Source organism: Spinacia oleracea, chromosome 6, assembly GCF_020520425.1.
Source record: "Spinacia oleracea cultivar Varoflay chromosome 6, BTI_SOV_V1, whole genome shotgun sequence".
Lineage (NCBI taxonomy): Eukaryota > Viridiplantae > Streptophyta > Magnoliopsida > Caryophyllales > Amaranthaceae > Spinacia > Spinacia oleracea.
In genome coordinates, this window is record NC_079492.1 from 51,091,443 (window position 1) to 51,111,598 (window position 20,156).

Sequence of the window (20,156 nt, forward strand, 5' to 3'; positions counted from 1 at the left end):
AAATTTAAAATTTATATTTAAAATTAATGACAAATTAATAAATAATATTAATTTCATAATTTTAGGGCGAAAAATCGAAAATTTATTATCCAATTGATTTCCGATTGTTATGGATTCAAGTCTAGGTCATAAAAATTTAAAATTTATCATAAATTTACAATTTTTATGGTGGTTTTTAATCATAGGTTTCTAATTAAATTACAATTAATTATGAAAATCAAATTAATTCTAAATTATTCTAATTTTCAACAAATTAATCATAATTACAAATTAGATTGCATAATTAACAAGACTAGGCATTCAAACTTGTTAAACATATGCAGTAGGTCAATCAAAAATTCAAGATTTATCAACAAGAATCGCAAATATTTAATTTAACATCTTAAATTTACGAAATTTTGCATTCGAAAAACTAAAACCTTCGAAAAGTCATAGTTAGGCTTCGAATTTGAGAATTCTGGGTTCGGCAGAAAAATACTAATTTTGTCAAAATTTTAGAATGCCTTTTACATGAGGAATTGACACAAAAATCACTCAATTCGGATGAGTAACGAAGAAACTGCCGAAAAACTGCGTACGTATAATTAAATAAACGCAATTTGCAATTAATTAACAATTACGAAAATTAATCACCCCTTTTAATTCTTGCAAATTTGTAATATTTAACCATGTTCATGCAATTTAGATTATGAAAATAATAAGGGGCTCGTGATACCACTGTTAGGTTATGATACATATGACATTACATAGATCATGCGGAAACAACCATTAACCCAGGACAACATATTATTTACACATAATCATATAGCATAGTTTAGATGCATACTCTTTGTTGCGTGCCCTCCCTAGCTGCGCCCGAACCGAACAAGAACAAGTCTTTAGGACTCCAAGTGTCGTCCCTCCGTAGATAGTCCACAGCACGTCCGGATCCGCCTTAAGATTGACCAACTAGAATCGCCCTTAAGGTACTAGAAAATTTCGGCACTTTATGACCAAGATGTGTGTTTTAATTTTCTCTCAAAAAACTCACTTTTGAATACTTTAAAACTTGTTATAAATTGTGAGCCCTAGCCTCATATTTATAGGGGTATGGAAAGGGAATCGAAATCCTATTCAGATACAAATTAATTAAACCTAGAATCCTACAAGAACTCTAATTTAATTAATTTATCAAATAGAATTAGGAATTTAATCATTAACCGAACTCTGCATGTTTTAGGAAACGTGCACGAACACAAACACTTGCACACACACGCACGGCAGCCACGATGGGCCCCCATGCGTGCGCGCGAGCAGTAGCCCACGCAGCGCCCGCGCGCGCTGCGCGCTGCGCGTGCTGTGCGCGCTGTGCGCGCTGCGCAGCCTGGCCTTGCGCTGGGCCTGGCGTGGCTGTTTGTGCGGCGCGCTTGGCTTGCTGGGCGATGGCCTGGCTTCGTGCTGGGCCTCGTCCGGCAGGCCTCGTCCGATGCTTATTCGTACGATGCGCTTCCGATTAAATTTTCCGATTCCGGAATTCATTTCCGATACGAACAATATTTAATATTTCCGATTCCGGAATTAATTTCCGTTTCGAACAAATATTTAATATTTCCGTTTCCGGAATTATTTTCCGATTCCGGTAATATTTCCGATTCTGACAATATTTCCGTTTCCGGCAATATTTCTGATTCTGGCAATATTTCCATTTCCGATAATATTTTCCGATACGTACCATGTTTCCGTTTCCGGCAACATCTACGACTTGGATAATATTTATTTTTCCGATACGATCCATATTTCCGTTTCCGGCAATATCATCGTTTCCGGAGTATTCATTTCTTGCCTGTGACGATCTTAGCTCCCACTGAAACCAAGATCCGTCGGTTCCGAATATTCATAGATGGAGTATTTAATGCCATTAAATACTTGATCCGTTTACGTACTATTTGTGTGACCCTACGGGTTCAGTCAAGAGTAAGCTGTGGATTAATATCATTAATTCCACTTGAACTGAAGCGGCCTCTAGCTAGGCATTCAGCTCACTTGATCTCACTGAATTATTAACTTGTTAATTAATACTGAACCGCATTTATTAGACTTAACATAGAATGCATACTTGGACCAAGGGCATTATTTCCTTCAAAAAGTGGGTACACTTAGATTGTTTTATGATGTTAAATTCGTATAAGTTGGTTCTAGATAACACAAAGTTCAAATTGATTGAGAACTTTTTTTTTTTTTTTTTGTAAATGTATCACTAAAAACCTATAAAATTATGTACAAAAAAGAAGATGATTAATGTGATAGAATACTCCGTAGTAGGTAAAGGAAATTATTTATTGTTATTGAAGTAGACTTTTTGTAGAAGAAAAAAAATATAGCCTAATTAAAGAGGTGAAAGAAAGAAAAAGTGCTTTAATGTTAAAAAAATTACAATTGATGTTTATTGATAGTAGAAAATCATTGACCAATAGGAAAAAAGAAAACTAGTTGAAAAGAACCCAAAAAATGACAAATAAGTTAAGAAGGAAAAAATATGCAAAGATGGCCCAACATGGGTATCGAACCCGGCACATAGGGGCACTGAAGCATAATTCAACATTCTTTGCTGACCACTTTGACAAATTACGATATTGATCTTTTTTAGGCAAATTTAATATATATGCGGTATTCAAGGTTGTCACATATCAATTTTCATTTTTTTTTTCTCGGGGGTGGCACGTGCCCCCCTGGCCCTTAGCTGGGTCCGCCAATGCATGTTCCTGACATCACTTAGACAACATTTGTGAGTATAGATAAGCTTGTCATCATCAAAACTCTGGGACTAACACTACTATTTAATGTTAAGGTGGTTGTCCCACATTGAGGAAAAAAGTATGTTTTCTTTAGTTTAAATAAAGTAGTAAGCTTTATTATGTTTGAAGTGGACTAGAAGGAGGCATTCCCACGCGCGCCGCCGCCAGCCGGTTCGGTTCGTGGCACGTGCGCGGTGTGGTGGGGCCACCTTTTTGGGCCAAGTTGTAACGGATAGTCCAACATTTATGAGACATATCAGTTACAAAGTCCACTTCGTAACTGTCGCTTGATTTACGAAAACGGCTCTTTGATTCTCGTTTCCGTTTTGATTGCAAAATTAAACTTCAGATTTTCAGTTACAAACGTTTTGAATTATGGAATTGATTTCTGATTTCGGTTACAAATGATGCTGCCTTTATAAACCGATTTTGGTAGCTCATTTGAATATACTGAAAATATTCTCATTCTTATTCTCCTCTCTGTTTTCCAAACCTTGTTATTTTGAGCAAATTATGAGTTCCAAAGTTCGTTTTATTTGAGTGCACATTAAAACGAATTGTTGTGATACATCTTGGGGGGCAACGCCTATTTCGATTGCACCGTTGTCGGGGCGAATTTTGCTTCTAAGAGTGTTCTATAATACGTCACATCTTTATATACATCAAATATTCGGCCCACATTTTCTTATCATTTTCGGATTTTACAGTCTTATTTCTTACATTTACTTCGTAGAAGATTACTTCATCCATTCTCTTTTAGTTTCAATTTTTCTATTAGGATGTTTTCTTACTTGTAATCTTTCTATTTTTGACAAATTTACCTATTTGACTTTACAAAACTAACATTTTCCCCTAAATATATTCGAAGTACGAACAATATTTTTGAAGTACGAACTATGTAATTAAGAACAATGAGTACTACTACGTACGTAAATGTAATGTGCTAATATCTGAATCTGATTCCATCTTAAACAGATACAAATTGGATAAATACAAATAAATATGAATAAATCCGTATATAAAATGCAGATTTCTACATTGGGTCTTGGATTCAATTTGGTCAGATAACAGAAACAAGACTATGAGATTGTTTTGTATAATGTCTGTTTTTAATTTGGTCAGATAATAGAAACAAGGCTATGAAACTGTTTTAGGAGTATTATTAATTTATTATAAATAGTTTTATAATGTCTGATAGATCTGCAATTATGTTTCCTTATCATGATTTTTGGAGGAACATCAGAATTCATCACAAACAATGGTCATCATCCCATGTTCTTCCGAATCTATCAACTTATGTAATGCAAATGTTTTAATTTTATGCATATGCATGTGGTATTGTGGACCATTTAATTAAAAAGTATGGAGGGCAACTAATTATTTACCAACAAAAGACAAAGTTCATGTAGTTTGATTCTCTGCTCTAGCTAAGGGTCATATACAACTTATCATGCTAGAAAATGACTCGTCCGTAAGCTTTGGATGGAGTAACTTTGATGCAAGATTCTTCTTCTTCTAGGACAAAATGTGTAAACTCCTTGAAACTTCTAATTTTAACTTTACCTTTTTGACACAACCAAAGTTACAACTCCATCGATAATCATGGTATATACTAGCTATATAGTGACAAGTAGACCTAGTAAACGGTTCGTTTGGATCGATTTAGGATCTGATCAATTCGGATCGGGTCCTTTCGGGCCGCTCCTCCTTTGGGTCGGGTCCATTCGGGTATCAGGTATAGTTCGGTTTATGCATGATCGGATCGGATTTTGTTCGGATAAATTTTGTTTCAGGTCATATCGGGTTAGTTAGGTTTTTTTTTCTGGATAAGATAGTGTTTTTTGGGTTAGATCAGGTCACGGTGTAGTAAATTGACATATATTTGGAGGCGGGTAATTCATATCAATTCGGTTCAGGTCGATTCGGTTCAGTTACTTGGTCAGGGTCAATCCGGCTATCAGATTATACCGGGTAAATTCAATTTCAGGTAAGTTTCGGTTTCGGTTAGGATAATTTCGGTTTATTTTCGAATCGTCGTTTCGTGTAAAAACCAGGTATCAGATTCGATTAATCATAGGTTGAAGTAATCGAATCCGCGTAAGTTTTTCCGGGTCTACTCACAAGGTATAACTCGTACAAGAAATAGTCAAAGAGACGATAATGCACAAGGTACGTACAACCGGTATGCTCTCGATCTTGGTTCGTTTACTGACCTCTATTTCGGCTACCCCAATGGGCCGGGGGCCCGGGAGAGGTGAAAATGAATGGAAGAAAATCTTCATGCTAAACTTATTAAAATGATTGGCTAATTGACAGAGAGGAAGACTAGTCAAACAATAATACTCCGTATTAATCACAGAAAGAGATCATTCTTCTTCTTCTTCAACCAACCACTTTAATGGTGGTTGATGCTGTCCTCTTATCATTCTTCGTTTCGTTTTGTTCATGCCTTGATGAGTTCATGGTCCTGCATTTTATATCCTTTTCAGTATAACTTATTGCTACTCCACTTATTACTTATTAGCATTTGGAGTACATATTATGCATGCCTACTGTTAAACTAAGGAGGATAATATTGATGGATGATAATATAATTTAATGGCTTAATCATAACTTGGTTACATCTGGTTTCTATAGGAAACTATAACATAACTCTATTAGGTTTAGGACTCTATTAGATTTCTAAACTAACACAACTCTAGTTTCCTAAACATACTAGAACCCTAGATATACCATAACTCTATAACACCTACCTACGAGTCAAGGTTCTTGGTCTAGTGACAAAAACTAAGTTCCTGCGTATTATGTTACATGTACGAATCTAACATCTTCTACTTGTACAAATAAATTGATAATTACACCCAATGTATAAATATTTATTTTTAGACGGATATAAAGCTAACCTAAAATGCTTAAAAGATGCTTCTATATAATGTAAAAATTATTTAATTTTTAGTGATATGATAAATTTTTTAACAAAAACCATCCTATAAAAAGCACTCATAACATGTAATATGTAAAGGTAATCATGTAATCCTTTAAAAAGTTTATCCATAAAAATTACTTCATAATATAAAAAAAAGTTAATTATAACCTATTAAAAGTTATCAAAATTTGGGTAAAAGTACGTTACCCCAATTTATTGTACATCAGGTACGCACAAGACCTATTGTTTGTTTGTAGTATGCTATTGTGGCTTATTCAAAAAAAAAAAAAAACGCATTAAATTAACCATTAAAATCTTTAATTATTTGTTATAAATAAAAATTATAAAAAGTACTCCGTGTATATTTTGAAGGATAAATTATTTTTTACCACCTAAAAAATCGAAAATTTATTTTTTACCACCTAGTAAAGATTCAAAACTTGTTTTTTACCGCCTGAAAAATGGAAAAATATATGAAAATGTTATGTAGGGAACCACAATAATGGTAATATTTCTTATATGTTCTATTCTTCCACGATTTCATGTATTTAACTCTATTATCTTCCTCAACTTCCTTATGTTCCATGAATTTACATAAATTTTCAGCACCATTAATTCACAAATTGACAAAATTTAATGGAAGTAAAGAGATAAGGGTGAAAGAGTTAAACAAAATCACACAAGGAGTGTAAAAAATTCGAGGGAAGATTTAAGTTTAACATAATTTCCTTATGTTAAATTTGTTTTAATGAAAAAAAAATCATCTATTTTCTAGAAAAAATCATTTCAAACCAGGATGAAATGGATAAAGCAAGGCTTTTAGCAGTTTACTTTAAAAGAAGATTTTTGAAAGAAAGCAAAGGAATTAACCTAATGCCCATTGGGCGAAAGAAGGAAATAGTTTATATTCTCTTCTCAAAAAGGCGACCAAAAAAGAAGCTCGCGAATCAACGCAAGGTCAAATCAACATCGAGTTTGGTTCGAGTCTTGATCGATCGAGTGCAAACTCAATTGCATCATTATTGGAAATTTAGGAATTTTGGCCGGTCTCTTTCATCCCCCCTTATTCCCGCTGCAGTTGATATGATGGAGAAGTTAAATTATCTAAACATTACATACGCCGTATGACTTTTGTTTATAAAATTACAATATTCATACAAAATATCACGCGCGTATCGTGTGCTCCAACACCATTAAGACATCAAGTCATCACTCTCAGACTTATATATGGTCCTATTATTGTTGAAATACTTCTCTAAAATAAGTTTGTGAAAGAGAAAGGGTACTTACTTTTTTGAGGGCTTTCATCAAATAACCTTTTGTACGGTTGTATCTTGTAAATATTTTTTTTTATTATTTTTACTCCAAGTGCTCATAAGATAGAGTACATGGGTAAATAAATAACCTAACTTAACAAATGATACAATTCGTTGTACCTACAAAAATTGTCTACTTTCTTTGGTTTTCTCTTCACCTTAAATAAAAGAGAGGTTAAGTTCATATAAGTTTAAATTAGGTCCAATTATGTTAATGTGCTTGTAATTTGCACATTTTTAGGAGCCAATTAGATATCTTTTATATACATATTAGCATACTTTAGTTGCATATAGTTGCATTTATAGCTACTCCTACTCTATTGTCTTTCTTTGCTTGTTTTCTACGGAGATCTCCTCTCTCCTTATTTTCAGGTCAAGCTAAAGCGATGCACGGAGTATGAATGTCCCACTAATCCAAAAAGGAGAATGACCACACCAATGGGGTTCGACTACAAGTTTCGCGGCATCCTTGTTATCCGGCCTCATCATTATCATCAAAGGCTCTAACGAAAGAAGAAAAGTATGGGTGAAAAGCTTCCACAAAGTCGAGTATTCAGGCTTGAAGGATGCATGCCATTTATGCACGAGAGAAGAGTAGAAGAGAAGTGAAGCAGCTAGGGGCATGGTCCTTGCACGGACCGTGCAACCCTTGCATCGGATCGAAGCATTAAATCATGGATAGCAACTGTGCACGGACGATGCACGATACCGCACAAGTCGTGCAACACCTAATGCATGACCCGTTGCACGGGTCGTGCACATTTGACACAGACAGGGCAGCGCTGCTACTCCACCCCCAACGTATTATTTTACACGAACCCTTGCATGAGTTGTGCTACTCTGACAAAGACCGTGCTAAGCATGACGACTACCCCACTTCTTTGGCACACGTTCCCCCTAGTATAAATAGAATGTCACCCTAAAACCCACATGTGTGGAGTGTGTTTTTAGTTAATTTTCAGTCATTTTTTTTTCTTATAGGTTGGACACTCTCACCACTTTAGTGCTTACTACTTTAACTCTTTAATTTGCTTTAATTTGTCTTTTGAATTCTGCACTTCATGAGCAAGATCTCCTCTTTCAATTCAACTAATTTTAGTTGTTTATTTTCTTAATCTCTTTATTGCTTTCATCTATTGGTTTCTTGCAATTTTTTGAGTTTTTAGTGCATGACTTGTGCTTGATTTTCTTTACCCAATTTGGTATGTTCTTGGTGTTCATCCTCAAGTTCATCTTTTAGGTTGAGTTTCTATCCGAAATAGAAAGTCATGTTTTATTTATTTATGATTTGCTTAGATCTTCTAGGTTTAATTTCTATTACGTGTGAGTAATTCTCTTAGTAGAATTAAGACATGATTTCGTTCTTTCTAATTTTGTATGTAACTTTGTTGTTTGTTGGGCTTTGCAAGTTGTTGTGTGATTATATCCTTGCTTGAGATGGGTGATTGAGCATGCTAGATGAACTTAGGTTGATCTTGCTTGTTTGTTGCCTTGTTCCAAACCCCAAGGAAAAGTTGCGATTGTTCCCCTAGATAGGCATTGAGCATGAAGCCAGACATCAGAAACGCTCCCTTTGACACTGGAAAACACCCATTTTTCATGTTGACCGTAGGAGCATGATTATAGTGGGTGTTGAGCCTCATTTCTATTTACCTGTTTGTCATCGTAACCATCGAGAGCCTGGGTAGGAAATCGAAAACACAACTCTAGACTCTTGAACCACATTGTGACCATCGGGTGAGAATGGTTTGTAGTAGTGCCCAATGCCCCCTTAACTAACTTGTAATTCGCCAATTGTTCACGTTTGAGTAGAGTAAGAAAGACCTTGATTTCCCATAGCTATACTAGGTGGAATCCCTATTCCCTAGTTCTATCCTTAAAATAGTTTACCCCATTGTGCAAACAACCCAACCATTGATTGTGTTTGAAGTGAAGAGTGCTAGTGATTACATGTGCCTTGCTGGTGTAGAAAACGTTTGATCCTCAAGAGTTCAACCTCTCACTTACCCCTTATCCACTATGCATGTTGTAGTGTCATAGGATTAGGTCAAGTGAACTAAATTGTATCACTTGATGATTGGTCTTTGGTATTTAACGACTGCCTTTGGGTGCATCACATGTCAATAAGGTCCAATAAATTTATTCTATTACAATCAGGTCAAAGAAGTTTCAACCAGGTTCAATAAACTTGAATAAGTTGAGTTCAAATAAATACAATAAAGAAGTTCAGGTCTAATACGGGGAGAATGCACCAAACAAATATCTGATTAAATTTCATATAATACCTACGGAGCATTTACTATACCTTTGTAAACTTGTTTTTCCAAATTTTTGCATAACCACACACATTCTAGGATAATTATACGCCTAATAGGTAAAAAAAAAAAATCCAATATGTTTTCTTATCGTGCAAATGGAGCCAGAAGGATTTTACCCTGTATAAATAAGGGAGGGGAGATTCGAATAGATAACCTATAGTACATAAGCCCTCAATATTTACTATTAAGCCAAGCCGAGATATCATTAGGGTAAAGATCCAACATGTGAGTTGTCGACAATTAAGTTTATGAAAGGATTGTCATCCAGGTTTATGAAAAATAATTGTTGGAAAATCTAGACCCACTTACATGTGAGGAAGCATAGAGATGCTATATTTTGTCCAATCATATAATCATAATACCATATGATTTCATGTCATAAAAACTTCAAATAATTAAAACACTTAAACTATGGTCACAAAAGATGCCAACAATTAATAGAACTATAGAAGTAATGTTGATGTAGAAATGGAAATAAGCGTAGAGTGTCTTGGACCTCTTGGTAATGTGCCCTACTAACTTTGGGGATCACCCATCTTCGTACGATATACAGTAAGACCTTACTAATGTACGCCTAATGTTAAGTTATACGTAGTAATGATGACCAAATTAATGTGTAAATGAAGAAACAATTTCACAAATAGAAGTAACAAACTTACAGATTTCAGAATACTTCAAGCCTTTCAGAATGAACCAATTTTCTCAATTCAAGAGGTAAGCAGTTACTATATATATACTATGCTTCGGGCTTTGTACAATTATAAAGCTGAAACACTTAAGAGGTGGGAGGATCATAAACTGTTGATGATTTCAGTCATTTAACCCTAATCAAGTTGAAGCTCAATACCCATGGGAACTTCACCAGCAATTCTGCAACACGAGTTTCAACGTAAATCATTACTGATAATAACAACTGATTAGTTTTCAGGGAATGTAATGACATGCAGCAGATTAATTAGACTTTGCACGAATTGGACAAAATAATGCATTACAATTGATACAAATAAAACCAGATTATATGCAGTTTCTTACTACTCCATTTGTTATTACGGGTGAGAAAAAAAACTGTAATGAACACCTAAGAATAACATGCAGATGTACGTGGTTCACTAACAATATGTTAGCTACATCCACACAGATAAAGGGAGGATCAACTTATTATGCTTAGAGAGTTGAGAATAGAGAGTACAATTGAGATCTCAGTGATGGGTTCTGCATACCACTAACTGCAGGCCCATGGGTTCAAGGCATATCAACTTAATTGCTAGAGCTCATACACCATTACAACAAATATTTCAGCTGTATTAATTTTTTTTTTCACCTGTGATTAGCATCAGTGAGACACATAAAACCCACCTTTTAGGAAGGGTTGCGAACTGCCCCCACATCATATGCTTAAGTAAGGGATTAGGAGAACACAAATACATACATCATGCAACTAAACACAGAAGTTTATCAGCAAACTAATGATCAGTAAATCATGTCGCCTTTTCACCAGAAGTAATAGCATCAGAGCGACAGAAAACCCGACTTCTAGGAAGTGTTGCCTACTGCACCGGATGTGCTGAGGTGAGAGATTTAGAACACGAATACAAAGAAAAAACAACTAAACATAGAAGTTCAACAGTATCTCGCCTCTTCATCAAAAGCAATAGCATCAGTCGGAGAAACAGGTCAATCAGGCTACACTTCAAATTATGAGCATTGTTCACAAGTTTGCAAGTTTTTTCTCCTTGATCAAGCCCAAGAAACTTATCCCTTTCAAGTGTAAAAATGTCAATACCAACTCCAGAAGCATCTTCTGGTATGATAAAGTTGGCTTTAGATAGTGTAGCAGTGCAGGAGTAGCGACCATCCTTCAGTTGTTTTAAATACATGAAAAAGAATGTCACTTTTTGTATCTAACAGGAGTCAGTGAGTCACTTTGATATATATCTCTATTCTATAAGGGAACTCCTGAGGTCATTATCATACATAACATGTGGTTGTCCCCCTATAAAATAGTCTAAAACACCTCTACTACTTGCAAACCATATCAACATAATTGTAAAATAGAATGAAAAGACATAAAGGGAAATCAGTTAGTCAAATACTTAATTACAGACGGCAAAAAATCAAAAATAAAAAAGGAAAATCACAATCAAATACTTAATCACAATTTACAACTAAATATACTCCTTATTAAAAACCCACCAAAAATGGTACACCCAATATTTGAGATTTATGCAATTGTTTCAACATAGATGTGAGAAGGCCAAAAGAAACAAGGGATAGGGTTGGTGCATTTGTTAAATAATACGAAGTATTAAAGTGTGCGTGGCTTTGGAGAGAGAGAAAGAGTAAAGATTCCATAATTTTGTTTAGGCTTTGATTAGTTCAATGGAAATTGACTGAAGTCAACTTACTTCGTATATAAACTTATCTAAACTTACTTGAACTTAAAATGACGGCATGTGAGTCCAATATTTCAACGATAACTAAAAGCATCTTTATCTCTAGACACTCCACCACGTTTCTCCTCCTATATTTGACGTCATGCCGGTTCAAGATTTAGATGCTTTTAGTAGAGATGGTGCATAAGATGGATTTTGTAAACAATTTTTCTTGCCTATTAAATATGGTAATTAAATGTAATCACAATTTTTAGTTTTATACTCTCGCATGCATCGCGTGTATATAAGACTAGTACGTAAATATTAGAAGGGCAAAAACGAACTTGAGAATTCCAATTAATCAGTTTTCATATCAGCATTTGCTTAAAAGAAATAAAATTCTAAAGCATCAGAATCAATGCCCCCTTTTTGTTGCCAAAATAGCTGCTAAAACTACAGGCTTTCCTCAATGCATAGCTAAATGTAGTAAGTACGAGTGGCAACATCATCTAACCCATCAATCCAATAGTGTAAGCGCTTGTTTGGTTGACATGAGAATTTAATTCTCATAGGAAGTTGTAATTCAAGTGAAATTACTTCCCTTGTTAAATTCATTGGAATTTCCTTAACCTGAATTCCCATGAATTTTGATTGACCGTGGGGCTAGGTAATTTATTTCCTCGTTTTATAGGAATTCCAACTTCCTCCATTTATTTATTGTTTATGTCAACCAAACGACTACTCTATCTATAAATTTCCATGAATTCCAACTTCCTCCATTTTTATGTCAACCAAACAACTACCCTATCTATAAATTCCCTTGAGTTCCAACTTCCTCCATTTTTTATTTTTTATGTCAACCAAACAACTACCCTATCTATAAATTCCCTTGAATTTCCACTTCCCCATTTTTAGTTGTCGACCAAACAAACCCTAAATAACTACAAATGCAAGTGAAACTTAAAGAATAGAAACTCAGATTCCATACTTACATAAGTCTAAGGGTTTCTGTTCAAGTAAAAAATCTGCATTCATCTAAGCACAGATCCACGTTAAAGGGCAGCAAGAAAAAAAGGCTGTACATCATTCAAATCATCAGTTACAGCCACAAGTTATAGCAGATTACTGATTACATGCAAGAAAGGGGAAGTTTCTTCAGTCTTAAACCTTTTTTTATAAAATACAAGTATGCATTTGATAGAAAATGTCTGTTATATTCGTATTACGAATGGCCCATGAATGATCTTCTCAGTTCCCTAGTCAAATTCAAAAGCAATACAAATCTTAAACCCGTTTAAAATTGATTGTTGATGAACTATGCAAGTAAAATACCTTATGCCACTGACAAATCTTCTCTTTTCGAGTATGAATTGGAATTTGGGGGCGATGCCACTGCAGCCAAGCATTCAAGTTCGTGGATCATCCCTTGTCTAAATTACAAAAATAAGAGAATAGAACAACAGTCATATCAACTACACAAGACTTATCCAAAAATAAAATTACCCCTTTCTTCAATGTAAAAGAAAAGGAAACTATGTTGAATGGAAGATAGGGGTAATTTCATTGAGGGGTTTGAATGTTTCTTTACCGTGAGTTAGTAGACCTGAAGAAAGGCTTATTAGTCATTCTTCACCGAATAGCTAGAATAGGGATGTGACAAATTTTGGGCCAGTCTTCCCCATCTGGTTGTCGACATCTATCCTTGAGCTCCTTGCAGGAGTATCGCATTTCAAGTGAAGTAAGGGAGGTCAAACTGCGCATTGCTTCTGGCAATGATTTCAGTTTGGCACAGTGGTCAACCTGAAGTAATTGCAGGGATGTTAGGGAGCCAATGCTTTCCGGAAGAGCCTTCAAATTGATGCACCAATCAATTCGGAGGGACTTTAGGAAGGCAACACACTCACCAAGGGCCTCCAACTTTGTGCAGCTATATATAAAGAGGGATTGAAGTGAGGTCAAGTACTGAAACCCCTTTGGCAGACCTCTTACCAGCTTTGGAAGACTGTCCAATTTCAAAGAGGAGAGGAAGTGAAGAGATTTCCATGGCATCCCTTCCTCCTCCTCCTCCTCCTCATTTTCCAAATCTAGGTTCGCGAATTTTTTTATCGTGAGGGATTGCAGGTTGGTGAGATGTTCTATTCCTCCTCCTGACAGACTCTTCAACTCTGAGCTATTCTCAATTAAGAGGGATTGAAGGGAAGAGGCACACCTTAGAAACCCTTCCTTGACTAAATTTAAAGTTTCCCTACGCCAGAAAATGGATAATTGGATCTCAACGACTTCCTGCACAAATTTCCTAAACAGGGAAGTGAAAAGTATGTCATCATCCATGTGCAACATCTTCAAATTGCATAACATTGACATGTTGGAGGGTGACGAAGAGGAATAAGAGCCTCCCGTATAAAATGTGAATTGACTAGAGATGTGAATAAGAGATAATTGTTTCACATTGGGACATGGAGGAAAGTATGTCATGCGAGCGCAATTTTTAATATTTAATTCACGGAGACGAGGAAATGATGGGAGTATGTGTTCTATGTGGCTATTGCAATCAACCAAACTCCTCTTTTCTTCTTCTTCTTCTTTTATCTCTATCGATGTTGAATCTCTTCCTGCTTCCTTCTTCACCCATTTTAAATCACTCCACCATCCCTTTAACCCACACATTCCTAATAGCTCCAACTTCTCAAGGGACGGGAAGAATACCCTTGTAACTAGCAAAGATGGTGCACCGATCTCAATGTACTCCACATTACGCATCCAGTGAAGTTTGAGATATTTGAGATGACGAAGTTGACTCAGTGATGACGGGAGATGTTTCAACGAACCAAAATCTGACAACTCGATATTCACGAGCCCTGGAAAAGAAGTTGCCATTGATGACATCCGACTTGGTAACTCGGTGCCTCTATGTCCCGTCATCACAATCTTGCTAAAATCATGGTTGTCAGGGAACAGCTTGTCCAATAATGTCTCATGTCCTTCAAAAAGACCCATAAATTCACACCTTATTTCTAAAGTCTTTAGATCTACAGTCCTTAGTATGCTGGCTTCTGGAATTGCATTCGGCATATGTTTTGTGCTCACATATTGTATAATTCTGAGATCACCTCTGAGGTTAATAAGAGCTTCCAAGTCTTCGAGCTTGCCTTTTTTAACTTGTGTAAGATAATCATCCCCACGCACCACAAACATTGTAAGCTTTTGAAGACATGTTAACTTATCCATCCCTGTTGGCATATGAGTCAAGCTCACACATCCGTCTATATCCAACATCCTAAGATTTACTAGTTTGCTCGTGTCCTCTGGCAACTCCTTTAGATTCGTACATCCAACTAAATTCAATATCTGTAAATTATGAAGCTGGGTGATCGAATTAGGGAGCATCTCCAACTCATTGTTGTCAGAGAGACTAAGGTACCTTAGATGCAACAGTTTACCTAGTGTATTTGGTAAAGTTCTAAAGCTAATATTTTGCAAGTCCAGTACCCTTAAACGTTTACACTTTGAAATTATTTCAGCCAGCTTCCCCGGTGCGACCCAATCATACTCTTTCAAGTTGACAATTGTACGTAATGTTTCACTTGAATCTAACCAGTTATTGAAACATTCATCATCAACGCTAGATAAATGACGAATTTTCTTCTGGGAAGGGTTTAAGCTTGTAGCCAACATCAATGACTCCTTTCCTGCTACTTTCCGAGCTAGATCATGTATGAGATCATGCATTTTAAATGAATGAACTTTACCAGATTTATCCCGTGTAATGTCTTGGAAAAAACATCTATTCAATAAAACTGAAATATATTTTTCACCCACATCTTCCATGCTCTGACCTCTAACACTTGGAACAAGGTAGCCTTGTGCTAACCACAAACTAATTAATGTCTCTTTTTTAATAAAATAGTCATTAGGGAAGAGTGAGCAAAGGCTAAAACAACTCTTTAACTCATTGGGAGTAAGATGATAATAGCTAAACATCAATGTCGGCATTATGCCATCCTCACCGAGACTCATTTTAGCCAACAAGTCAATTCTTTTAAACAGCAGAAACTGGCTTATATCCTGACCATACAACAAACTGCCCACAACCTTTATGGTGAGAGGAACATTGGCACATTTTTGTGTAATCTCTTTGCCTATGGTGATAAGATCATCACCATCTTGCTCTTTCCCATGTTCGAACGCCATACTCTTAAACAAATCCCAAGATGCATTTTCTGATAGACCTTGTAACTTATGAATGTGATTGTCTCCTATAACATCTGCAACCCCCATAGAGCGGCTAGTTACCAATACTCTACTACCCTTTCCACCTAAAGCCAAGAACTTGGTCAACTCAACCCATTCCTCACGTTTCTCACTCCATACATCGTCTAGAACAAGCAAATACCTTTTTCCTTCTATTATTTTCTTAACTTTTTCTTCCAGCAAAACTATGTTAGGTTCATTGTACCCAAGGATCTTCCAAAGGACTTCTTTCAAGCCAAATTCTTCAGAGACACAAACCCACAACCTCAATTCAAATTCACTCCGGATCCTATCATTATCATACATGAGTTTGGCGAGAGCAGTTTTCCCCAACCCTCCCATTCCCACAATAGTGACAAAAAACACATGTTTCTGAATGATTACCAACTGAAGGGTTTGATTCTGATAATAACATTTCCATAATGGCTTTCTTGTCTGCCTCTCTCCCAATGATACTCTCTTCATCCACATAAAAACAGGTTTTTTCTCTCTTAATAGGTCTATACACATCACTAAACCCAAATTCATCATGATCTCTGGAAATGCCATCCAGCTTCTTCCTAATCTTTTTAATTACTCCAGAGGTGTTAGCAACAAAAAGGACATTGTTGTCACTAGAGAAGAAACTGTGTACCTTCTTACTGAAGGGCATGTCATTCTTCAACTGAGATTGGGTGACGAATTCATCGAACAAATCATCAGCATCATAGACAGCATCTTTGAGCCTTTCAACCCAATCTCGGTCTTCAGAGGTGAGTTCTTGGTGATTATGCTCCGCGTTGAGGAGGATGGCCTTGATTGTTTGGACAGTTTCCTGAAGCTGCTCAAGTTCGGATTCATACCCAAATATGGAGCATAGCTTTCTCACTTCAGTTGACTTTAACGCTGCAAACAGCGTCTGTGCAACGTTGAGTACCATTCCGGTGGCCATTTGTGATTAACTTCCTAGGGGAACAAAAGCAGATCAGAATATCAGATCAGAGTAGGGAGGAATGAATTTGGGTTTGAATTTTGGCTTTTCCCTCTTAAGTACTTCTTTTATAATGATCTCTAAGTAATTAACTTAAATTTAAAATACCAAAATAAACTAGTAGTTGGTTGCACTTGCACAACTCATATTCCTAACAAATATACTCCGTAGTAGAAATGATCCCAAACAGAGTGCTGGGTGTGCTCCTGCACTCAACCAATTGAAGTAGAATACACCAATTGGAGGTGTGTTAAGGTATGTGCATGCATGTTCTCTGCTCCAGTGCCAATACAGGACTACTTCCGCATCGCTTAATATAGGCATCATATTGACTTTTAAGCCGCTAATCATTGACACGTAACTTTGATCACTAATATATTTAATTTTTTCGTTAGTAAAAATTATGAAAATTTAATATTTTGAAAATATACATTGACAATAATCTTTGTACTTCCTTTTTTATCTATTAATTACAACGTTTTGACTTTTACAATATTCACGTAGTCTCATTTGACAATTACATATAAACTATCTGGCATAGGTGATTACATAAACTATAACATAGTCCAGAATCTTGCTAGATTCATCTCGATTTATATTATCAAAAAAATAAAACTTTTTATAACTTTTACTTATGCACAGTCACATAAACTATAACCTAGTCTGCACAGTCACATACTCCCTCCGTCCCGGAATACTCGACCCGGTTTGACCGGCACAGAGTTTAAGGGACTTGAATTGACTTATTTAATTTAATAGGTAGTAATTGATAGTGGGGTATTATTTTAATGTAGTTAGTGGAAAATGTGTAAAGGGGTGGGGTTGGGGGAGAGTATGGGTTGAATTTTTAATTATTTTTTGTATGGAGTAGGGGGTAGGTGGAATAGGGGTGGAGTGAGAAATAATATAATATTGTTAGAATATTTCCATTTTTAGAAACAGGTCAAGTATTAAGGGACGACCCGATAAGGAAAACAGGTCAAGTATTCCGGGACGGAGGGAGTAAACTATAACATAGTCACAAAATCTTGTTAGATTTATCTCGATTTATATTATCATAACATCAACTTTTTATAACTTTTAGGAAATTTTGTGAAACACTACCTTAATGTTTGGACGTTTTGTGAATTACTACCTTATAAAAACTTTTTTATATTTTACTACCTTATAAGTTTAATATGTTTTAGTAACACTACCTTGTAACAGAAAACGTTAAATCTCTCCGTTTGTGGGGCCCACCTCAACGACTTTATTTCATTTTTCTTTCCTCTTTTTCAATCTCTGTTCTCTACTTATCTTTCTTAATTTTGTCCTCTAATTTCTCAATCTTTGTTCTCTTTCTCATCTGAATTCAATTCTTTTTTTTTCTTCTTCTTTTCAGTGGCCTCTGCTGAAATAGACAGTATAATGCAGGGTAATATAGTTGTATGATATGAAATTATGAATCTGAGATATATGATGCAAGTGTTGTACGTACTGATCGAAAGAGAAAAGTCAGTTACTACTTTTCAGTTTTCAGCAAAGGACTAGCATACGTATATTTTGCAGGACAATTATAAGAAAACACAACCAGGAAATGGAGGAGTTCTTTGCCGGGTTTGAACATCACCAGCAGAAACAATTCCTTGACAAACAATTGTTCTAGCTTTTAACCTGCTGTATACTGGGTGCATCTCTTCTGCAGCCATGTTCTAAGAAACTTACATTAGTCGAATTTGTTATGGCTAATTACATGCGAATTATATATGAGGCAGCATTTGCTCTTGTTTCAATTTATATTATACTAAAATGAACAGAGAAATGGCATTCCCCCAATCTCCTACAACAAGACATGAAAAACCTTCTTTCATGAAACTAAATCTTGTACTGTAATTGACTTCAATTATGCTAGTATTACAATTTTAAGTAATGATTCAAAAGTAGATAGACAAAATTCATCAAAAATAATACAAAGTACTGTATTTTGGTACTAAAAGGAAGCGAAGAAAGAGCCAGAACAGAGTAGAGACAGATTTGTCTTGAGGAAAAGGTTCTGACTCAAATTTTGACAACATTTTTTAAATTGAATTAATGCAACTAACCTTAAGTAATGCAAACCCAACATGGGTCATACTAAAAGGCTGGAATCATGCTTATTACAGCAAAGTTGGATCTCAGACATGCAAATCAAGTCATTCTTGACATATAATATAACAATGTTGGCACAGAATGCTCCATCCGGTAGTAATACTTGTATTGATAGTGTAATAAGAATTAATTAATAATGTCGCGACTAAAATTCGGACAGACTCGATACAACTATGAAGAAGATACAGAAAAACAATGGGGAATGAGGAAAGAAGAAGAAGAAGAAGAAGAAGAAAGAAGGAGAATTGAATTCGGATGAGAAAGAGAAAAGAGATTGAGAAATTAGAGGACAAAGATTGAGAAAGATAAGTAGAAAACAGAGATTGAGAAGGAGGAAAGAGAAATGGAATAAAATCGTTGAGTTGGGCCCACAAACGGAGAGATTTAACGTTTTCTGTTACAAGGTAGTGTTACTAAAACATATCAAACTTATAAGGTAGGAAAATATAAAAAAGTTTTTATAAGGTAGTAATTCACAAAACGTCCAAATATTAAGGTAGTGTTTCACAAAATTTCCTAACTTTTACTTGTGCAAAGTCACGTAAACTAGAAGAACGGAGGAAGTATTAGTATAAGCTAAGCTGAGGTGATAATGATTTCTACTAGAACACTAAAACAAGGGGAAGGGACAACATGTAAATATAATAGGTAATTTGGTATAAGCTTCGAACATGAGTCATGACACTTACCTTACATTAGTTATCTGAGTCATTTTCACAAACAGTTGGTGTGCACAAACATCAAGCATGGACATGTCATCATCCGATCTGTAGCTTCAACTTTGATTATGATTACAATCTTTTGAGATATTCAAATTTCTTTTTTGAGGGAGATATTCAAATTTCTATTTCATCTATTGATTGGTTGTATAAGCTTGTTATGACTTCTTGGGAGTTTCCAGAAATGTGTATTTTCACGAAGCAGTTTTTTTTTGGAGTTCTCCGGATATACTAACGTTGTTTCAGTAATTTAAGGGCCGAGGAACAGAGGAAGTCTTTGTCACAAGTGACTTGTGTCCATATTGTACACAAGTGAGTACCAATACTGAATTTGGAGTACCAATACAGAATATGTTAGTATCAATACAAATTATGTGAATACC

The 20,156-nt window shown here is 35.6% G+C and overlaps 1 protein-coding gene across 1 annotated transcript; it reads right to left on the minus strand.

Moving 5' to 3' along the window:
• Positions 1 to 9,943: 9,943 nt before the first annotated feature.
• On the minus strand, positions 9,944 to 20,052 carry LOC110787506 (disease resistance protein RGA2). Its single transcript, XM_056833221.1, has 4 exons — positions 19,744 to 20,052; positions 13,295 to 16,902; positions 13,039 to 13,136; positions 9,944 to 10,204 (listed from the first exon to the last, which is right to left on the minus strand). Exon 2 carries the CDS (start codon positions 16,504 to 16,506, stop codon positions 13,336 to 13,338), a length of 3,171 nt encoding a protein of 1,056 aa, XP_056689199.1. The 5' UTR covers positions 16,507 to 16,902; positions 19,744 to 20,052; the 3' UTR covers positions 9,944 to 10,204; positions 13,039 to 13,136; positions 13,295 to 13,335.
• Between the last annotated feature and the right edge of the window lie 104 nt (positions 20,053 to 20,156).